Source organism: Cynoglossus semilaevis, chromosome 12 (genome assembly GCF_000523025.1).
Source record: "Cynoglossus semilaevis isolate Cse_v1.0 chromosome 12, Cse_v1.0, whole genome shotgun sequence".
Lineage (NCBI taxonomy): Eukaryota > Metazoa > Chordata > Actinopteri > Pleuronectiformes > Cynoglossidae > Cynoglossus > Cynoglossus semilaevis.
The window spans coordinates 1,888,671-1,896,613 of NC_024318.1; the positions used below are offsets into that span (position 1 = coordinate 1,888,671).

At 48.4% G+C, this 7,943-nt stretch overlaps 2 protein-coding genes across 2 annotated transcripts in view; both read left to right on the forward strand.

Annotated features, from left to right (window-relative positions):
• perp (p53 apoptosis effector related to pmp22) overlaps nt 1–2,331 on the forward strand; it is a 9,050-nt gene extending 6,719 nt beyond the window's left edge. The window contains exon 3 of the mRNA XM_008321412.3: nt 412–2,331. Coding sequence (XP_008319634.1) covers nt 412–623 — 212 coding nt within the window. The 3' untranslated portion in view covers nt 624–2,331. The remainder of the gene's footprint in view (nt 1–411) is intronic.
• A 694-nt stretch (nt 2,332–3,025) lies between these two features.
• Nucleotides 3,026–7,943, forward strand: part of tnfaip3 (tumor necrosis factor, alpha-induced protein 3) — a 13,347-nt gene continuing 8,429 nt past the window's right edge. Inside the window, exons 1-7 of the mRNA XM_025060931.1 lie at nt 3,026–3,254; nt 4,408–4,806; nt 6,007–6,196; nt 6,752–6,893; nt 6,980–7,150; nt 7,257–7,437; nt 7,644–7,938. Coding sequence (XP_024916699.1) covers nt 4,475–4,806; nt 6,007–6,196; nt 6,752–6,893; nt 6,980–7,150; nt 7,257–7,437; nt 7,644–7,938 — 1,311 coding nt within the window. The 5' untranslated portion in view covers nt 3,026–3,254; nt 4,408–4,474. The remainder of the gene's footprint in view (nt 3,255–4,407; nt 4,807–6,006; nt 6,197–6,751; nt 6,894–6,979; nt 7,151–7,256; nt 7,438–7,643; nt 7,939–7,943) is intronic.

A 7,943-nucleotide genomic window follows, 5' to 3' on the forward strand; every position in this document is an offset into this window, starting at 1 on the left:
CCAGTCCCGGTCAGTGAACGAAGACCAACTGAAAGTCACGTAGACGTGAGATCTGTGATTGGACAAACACGATGTTCGTGAACAAATTTTCCGTGTGACTCACCCTACAGTCACACCGTGACGATGTGACTGTTGTGTTACCGTTGTCGGTTTCAGCCGTCATCAGTGTCGGCCACGCCCGCGGTTCACGAGAGACAGAAAATAAAATGGTGTAGGAAATCATCCATATGTGGAGTCCTGTTTCTGGAGCAGGAAGTGAATTAACCTTCTCACTCCACGTCCATGGACAGAGCCAGCTCTGTCAGGGCCGGGGGCTGTATTTTATGTATGAAGTATTTCTGTTGGCCTCAGTTCTACTTTCAAATTTCAAAGTCAAACTTTGACAAAGACTTTCTGCCGTTGTTTCTGCAGCGATCCTCCAGATCATCGCTCTGATCATCTACCCCGTCAAGTTCAACGACCTGATCTTTGAGGGTCATTATTACTACACCTGGGCCTACGGCTTCGGCTGGGGCGCCACCATCCTCTGCATCGGCTGCTCTGTTCTCTTCTGCTGCCTGCCGCGCTACGAGGACGAGCTGACCGGCCTGGCCAAGACCAAATACATCTATTCTTCAGCCTGAAGAGGCCACCTGACCCTCTCCACCAATCACAGCCCTCTTCTCTTTGTCTGGATCTGAATCCTTTTTTGAATTCCAGCCTCCTGACATCCCAGTGTTAGCGCTCCCTGCCGTCATTCTTTATTTTAGTCCAAATATTCCACATTCCTCCTGACCTTTGACCTGGCATCACTAACTGAATGGAAGTTTACCCAAGTGCACTTACCAGAGGGAGGTCTTTATCAGTAGAGTCCAGTCTTTATCAGTAGAGTCCGGTCTTTGCCTTAATTAACTTTTAAAAATGTTGAAAAACTAATGTAAAAAAAAAATCAACTTATCATTTGATTTTGTTCTCCCGACTGTTGGAGTGGATTTGTCTCCACGACGCTTCAGTTTGGATATAGCTGTACATCAGGTGAATTCTAAAGGAAGACCCAGTGGGGGGGGGGGTTTCTATGTGGGAATGTTTTTGTACTCGTGTTTGCATCTTTTGTGCTGTTTTTATTTTGACTTTCCAGGATTGCTGTAATAGTCACTGACCGTAGCACCGACATGATTTGGACGGGGACTTTCTTTTGTTGTTTTTATGTCTATAAAAACGTAAATATATAAATGTTTTAATTTTCTCTCTCAGCTGCAGATGGTGTTTGTCAGACAGATGGATTTCTTCTACTTTGATTAATTGGATTTAGATTTTTTGAAAAGAAAGAACATCTGATTCTGTGTGTGGGTTTAGTGTTGTGTTGTTGTTTTCTACCTTTTACACTTTTACACTTTTACTAACACACTCACGTGTTATGTTTCTTAATATGTATTAGGTTCAAAGTTGCACATTAAAGCATTTCGTTAGTGGATGAATAATAATAAATAATAATAATAATAAGTGGGATTTATTTAGTGCCTTTCTTTAAAAAAAAACAACCCCAAGGTGGCAAAAGAAAAACAAATTTAGGGTTGATTGGAGAGTTCCAGGGAGTGGCTGTGGTGACACCATGTTGTTCAAAAACAACATGGAATCGTGTGGTGGTTTGATCATCGGAGTGACTAATCTTTTCATCTGTATCTACGTTCAAAGTCTTTCTGATCAGACGACTTCACTGGAACAACGGTTGTGAGTCCTGAGCCGATCCAGGTCCACGCCCCAGAGAAAAGCCACATCTGTCTGTTAGCTCTGATTTTCCTGATGTTGATGTTTCTGAATGATAGACACACAGTTTGTGGAAAGGGTTAAAGAGTTTGAATGTAGTGTGTGTGTGTGTGTGTCATAAATTCTCTTTGTGGACACACCCAGAGACACACCCTGAAACACTCCTCAGCAAGTTCTAACAAATCTCTGGTGTCTATCTCCCTGGGTGGAGACAAAAACATGACACATGGCTGAGAAATACTGACAACAGGTTCGACCAGCGACGGTCAGAGGAGAAGATTTGAACATCTGATGGTTCAAACAAACACCTGTCTGTAAACAAGACATGCAGGTGACCAACGGGGTCAAAGGTCAGCTGTTGAGGTCAGGTCAGATCAGGATTTACTGTGGCTGCTGAGGTCATTTCCTGTATGTGAGTAAAGGCCAGGTTTGTCTCCAGGTGTCCTTCAGTTCATGAAGAAACTAATCTAAAAATACCTTCTCAACAGCGTGTTAGCACTGACCATGTGACTTCACGCCCTACAGCAGTGGTACCACAGCTTGAGAACCACTGCCCTACAGCACAAATAAAACAATTTATTTTTATCACTGAAGTCGTTTTGTCATTTTATTCTTTATTATTTTATAAATGTCAAAGAATTCAATCAATAATGAAGTGCTTCGCGTCCTCCACCTTTTTGTCCTTCTCCTTTTCCGTCAGTACCATTAGGGGGCAGACTTGCTTCCTACATTTTTTTATTCTTCCTCGTTTAAGGAGTTAGTATTAAGTTAATGTTCTTGCCTCTCAAATAACGTTTACTTTTATGTTATTATTATAATTATCATAATTATAAATTTAAAAAATCAAATTCTCTGATCGACGTTGGTCAAGGATGAAGGTTGAAGCAGTGCCGACGTTAACAAATGCCCCCGGCGGCAGCAGAGCTAATTACTACTGAATAAATGTAATAACGTTTGTCCACGCCCTGTTAGAACTGATACGACGTCACAAACATCGTATTCATTAAAAGACTTTACATATAAATATGGACTCAATAACAGCTTCACTTTAACCTGATGGATTCTGTTCGTCTGTCTCTGTGACGCTGCCTGGTTCACAGCAGGCCGGAAATGCTCATCGTTGTTGACTCCCGGATATACAGTGACCTCTGACGGCTGAGGTGTATAACTGCACCCGGCTGTGACAGAAAGAGAGAGGGCGCGCGCGAGAGAGAGAGACACACAGAGAGAGAGAGAGAGAGAGAGAGAGGGAGGGAGAGAGAGAGAGAGAGGGAGAGAGAGAGAGAGAGAGAGAGAGGGAGGGGAAAATGGCTGGACGGAAAGTCCCCGTGTGGAAATCCCCTTGACTGTTTCCTTTTAAACAAACTATGGGTAGAGAACATGTGACCTTCTGTGAAAGGCTCCTCAGCCTGACGGTGAAGAGAAAGGAGGCTTTGAATGGCGCCGTGGATCAGAACCGAGCCTGAGGATCTGTCAGGGCTTTGTTTTTAGCCCCGACATTTACACAGGTAAGACGACTGTGCTGCTGCTGCTGCTGCTGCTGCTGCTGCTGCTGCCGCCTCAGTCTCCACATGTCATCGTCTCAAACCGCGACCCACACGGATCACGGTTGTGTTTGCTGTCGTTAATATTAGTATTCCTGTTGTTGTTGTTGTTGTTGTTGTTGTTGTAAGGGGCGGGCTCCAACACCAGGGTTTAGGCCTGAACTAATGTAGGGACGTGGAGGAAAAAGCTCAAAGCTGTTGTACGACAGTGGCTTTAACAGCCGATGTTTGAAAAGCGCCCCCGTCAGACGGATCGACACACGGTCGTCAATGAAAGAACCAAACGAACGTAGTGAAGTCGACTGTGTCCCGGGTTCGGCGACGCTACATTGTTTCAAAGGTAGTTGTCATTGGAATTACGTAAGGCTCCAACGTCAGCAAAGTCTCATGTTGTGTGTGCGCGCGGTTACACACACAACAGCAGTGTCTGCCCCACGGTCTCCACACGGACGGACGGACGGACGGACGGCCCAAAAACACGCTCCGATGTCCGCGTCAGTGGCAACTGTCTGAACTGTCTGAGTGTGTGAGGCTCCGACAGGGCCGCGTCTGCCGTGTCTGCCGCCGGGGCTGAAGAAATGTGTCCGGAAGTCCGGGTCACAGGGTCTCAGGTGACCGAGCATTTGGAACCAAGTGTTGCGTTCAATGACCGGGTCAAATGTACAGGTCATTACCTGGGGGGGGGGGGCACTACATCAGTCGGGGATCAGTGGTTGAGGAAGCAGACTTGGGTCTGGAAGGTTTCAGGTTTGAGTCCACCAGCTGCCAAGTTACCACTGAGCACGGCACTGGCCACACAGTGGTGCAGTGGTGCGGTGGTGTGTCACAGTGACTAAAACCTTCTAGTCCAAACTAACGTCGTCCTCCTGTTCTGTGAATAACCCCCTGCTGTGGTAGTTGACCAGGGCGGTCTACAGCAGCTGACATGACCCCCCCCCGCCCCCCCCCACAGGCGTCAGGGCAGTAGTGTTTGTACTAACGGTGACGTCATGTTGTCAGGCTGTAGATCCATATGATATAGAGTTCTTTTGATCTAAAATGGAAACTTCCATGTTATTACATTGCCAGTCCAGCAGGGGGTGTGCTCTAACTCCTCTAATTCCTGCTCTTCACACAGTGTCCACGTGGGCGCCCCCTCCCCCCTCCCTTCGTCCGTCCGTCCGTCCGTCCACCACCCGTCTACCATGTCACAGGGGCAGAACTTCCTCCCCAAGTTTCTCTTTGTCTCCAACCTGCTGAAGGCGGTGAAGATCAGGCAGCGAGTCCCCAACGACGTGGTGAAGCCCAGCTCCAGCTCCAGCTCCAGCTCCAGCTCCAGCTCCGCTCTGATGCACCACCTCCGAGGGATGCACAGGTACACGCTGGAGATGATCGCCATGAACCACTTCCCCCAGGCCTTCAGGGAGGTGGTCCAGGCCGCCATCCTGGACCGGGCCATGCAGCTGTCGCTGGAGCAGGAGAAGAAGCTCAACTGGTGCCGGGAGGTGAAGAAGATGGTGCCCTTACGTACCAACGGTACCAACACCCCCCCCCCCCCCCCCCCACACACACACACACACACACACTCTCAGGTGTTATTACTCACTGGCTGAGTTACTGATAGTTACACTAACTAACTAACTAACTACAGGGTTTATTCCACAGAGATCTGGGTTTTACTCTGCCTCACACACACACACACACACACACACACACACACGGTGTTTTGCTGAGTCATGTTTTCTCTTCCGTTGATGTTGTAACACGGGAAGATCCCGCAGATGTTTGTCTGCTCTGTACCAGGAAACTCTGTGACGTGTGTGTGTGTGTGTGTGTGTGTGTGTGTGTGTGAGTGTGTGAGTTAAGGAGGGTCTTTGAACCTGTCGTTACAGCAGTTGGACCTCAGTCCAGAGGTTGGTTAAAGTGTGCCGTGGTTGAAGTCCTCAGGTTCAGTTCCTCTTCAGGTCTGACCTCAGTGTCTGCACAGAACCAGAACCAGAACCAGAACCAGAACTAGAACCAGAACCAGACCCAGAACTAGAACTAGAAACAGAACTAGAACTAGACCTCCTCCGTCTGATGACACTCTGGAAATCCCCGGCCTTTCATTACCTTTGTGTGTGTGTGTGTGTGTGTCTGTGTGTGTGTGTGTGTGTGTGTCTGTGTCTGTGTGTGTGTGTGTGTGTGTGTCTGTGTGTGTCCGTGTGTGTGTGTGTGTGTGTGAGTGTGTGAGTTAAGGAGGGTCTTTGAACCTGTCGTTACAGCAGTTGGACCTCAGTCCAGAGGTTGGTTAAAGTGTGCCGTGGTTGAAGTCCTCAGGTTCAGTTCCTCTTCAGGTCGGACCTCAGTGTCTGCACAGAACCAGAACCAGAACTAGAACTAGAAACAGAACTAGAACTAGAACTCCTCCGTCTGATGACACTCTGGAAATCCCCGGCCTTTCATTACCTTTGTGTGTGTGTGTGTGTGTGTCATGTTGTTGTTCTCTACACACAAAGTGGATGTGAACATTTTCAAAATCATCAACATGTTTTCTCTCGTTTTTTTATCATCACGTGTCAGTGAACTGATCCAGTATTCTGGTAAAGTCCTGTGTTAGCCATGATGCTAACAGGCTGCTGCTAGCATGTGGTCGCTCTGGGAATCGAACGCAGGATTCTCTTACAATTTGAGGAAACGGTCCGTATTATAACATGAACAGATCTGTGTGTGTGTGTGTGTGTGTGTGTCCTGTACCTGACGGGAACTGTTTGCTCCATGCAGCCTCTCAGTACATGCTGGGCGTCCAGGACACAGACCTGGTCCTGAGGAAAACTCTCCACAGTGTTTTAAAGGACACAGACACAGGAGCGTTCAGAGCTCGATTCCAGGCCGAGCTGCTTCAGTCTCAGGAGTTCACCCAGACTGGACTCCGCTACACCACCATGGTACGTGGGGGGGGGGGTTGTGGCCCATTCCTGATACAAATCGTCTACTTTAAGGCGTGTTTGACAAACTTCAAAAAGAAGAACTGAATCATGGGTCACCACATCCACGTGGTGACCTTTCTGACCCCTCTCCATGTGCATTTAAAACTGAACAATTTAACAAATGATTTAACCACTTTTACATATTTTACACACGAGGCTGTTGACTGTTACAACAGTGACCCCTCGTGGGTGTCCACTGGAAGGACGGTTCTCAAAATAAGGGATTATTGTTCATTTCTAAATGATTGATGATGTACAGACTTCAACACTAACACTGATGCTAACCTCGGGACATGTTCCCAAACTTAAAATAACGATGGTTTTGATTGTGATGTCACTTCCTGTCTGGTGGTTTTTCTACTCACACACATACTGTATAAAACGTCACACAAACAAGACTGTTGAAGTGACTGCAGGTCCACTCTGGGCCACTAGGGGCCACTGCCGGTCTGTGGGCTCAGTGTTGGGACCATTATCACAGTCATGCTGACTTCTTCTCCTCTTCTGTTGAAGAACTGGGAGGATGAGTGGGAGAAGATCGTGAAGATGGCGTCTCCGGTCTCCAGCAGTAATGGTCTACAGTTTGACTCTTTGGAGGACATTCACATCTTCATCCTCTCCAACATCCTCCGCAGACCCATCATCGTTATTGCAGGTAAACGTTGTCCTGTCACAGACTGGTGTTAGAGGAAGATGGAACCTCACTGTTTTGTTGTTTGTTTTTGTTTTTGTTTTTACCAGATCAGGTTGTCAGGAGTATGAAGTCTGGCTCCTCCATCTCTCCTTTAAATGTGGGGGGGGTTTATTTGCCCCTCCAGTGGGCTCCAGCAGAGTGTTACAAATACCCCATCGTGCTGGGCTACGACTCTCAACACTTTGCCCCTCTTATCACCATTAAAGACAGTGGCCCAGGTAGGAGAGGACAACAACGAGACGCGCTCTCTGATTGGCTGACCAATAAAAAGTCCTGGACTTGGACCTCAGACCTCAAGTCCGGTTTGTCTTTTTCTTTTTCCAGAGATCAGAGCCGTGCCACTGATAAATCCAGGACGCAGTGACTTTGAGGAGCTCAAGGTCCATTTCCTGATGGAGAAGGAACAGCAGCAGAGGGAGAAGCTTCTCAAAGACTACTTGGTTCTGGTCGAGATCCCAGTCATAGGTCTGGGCTACGACGTCCTACGGATCATCAACGCTGCAAGGTACCGGCCGAGGTCCAAGCCCGACCAGTCCTGTCTCTGAGTGTGTTGGTGTGTTGGTGTGTTGGTGTTGACCTGCAGGACCGGGGCGTGATGTCACTGCTCCTTCATCTGTCCCGTTCTCCTTCGTCTACTTTTCTTCTTCATCCTCTGTTTTCCGGGGCAGATCTTTGTTCCAGAACTTACTCCGTGTTTCTGTCTGTGTTCAGACTGGATGAGGGCAACCTGCCTGAGGACATGAACCTGATGGAGGACTACCTGCAGCTGGTCAACCACGAGTACCAGCGCTGGCAGGAAGACAAGGAACAGGCGTGGGCCGCCCAGCCTCAGCGACCCCCCCCCTTTTCTGTCTCACAGCTGTCCCTCATCGAGATCCGCTGTGCCACGCCGCGATGCACCTTCTACGTGTCTGTGGACACGCAGCCTCACTGCCACGAGTGCTTTGAGAAACGTCAGGCCACCACTGGTGGGGGGGGGCGAATGGAAGGGGTGGGGGGGGGCCAGGTGGG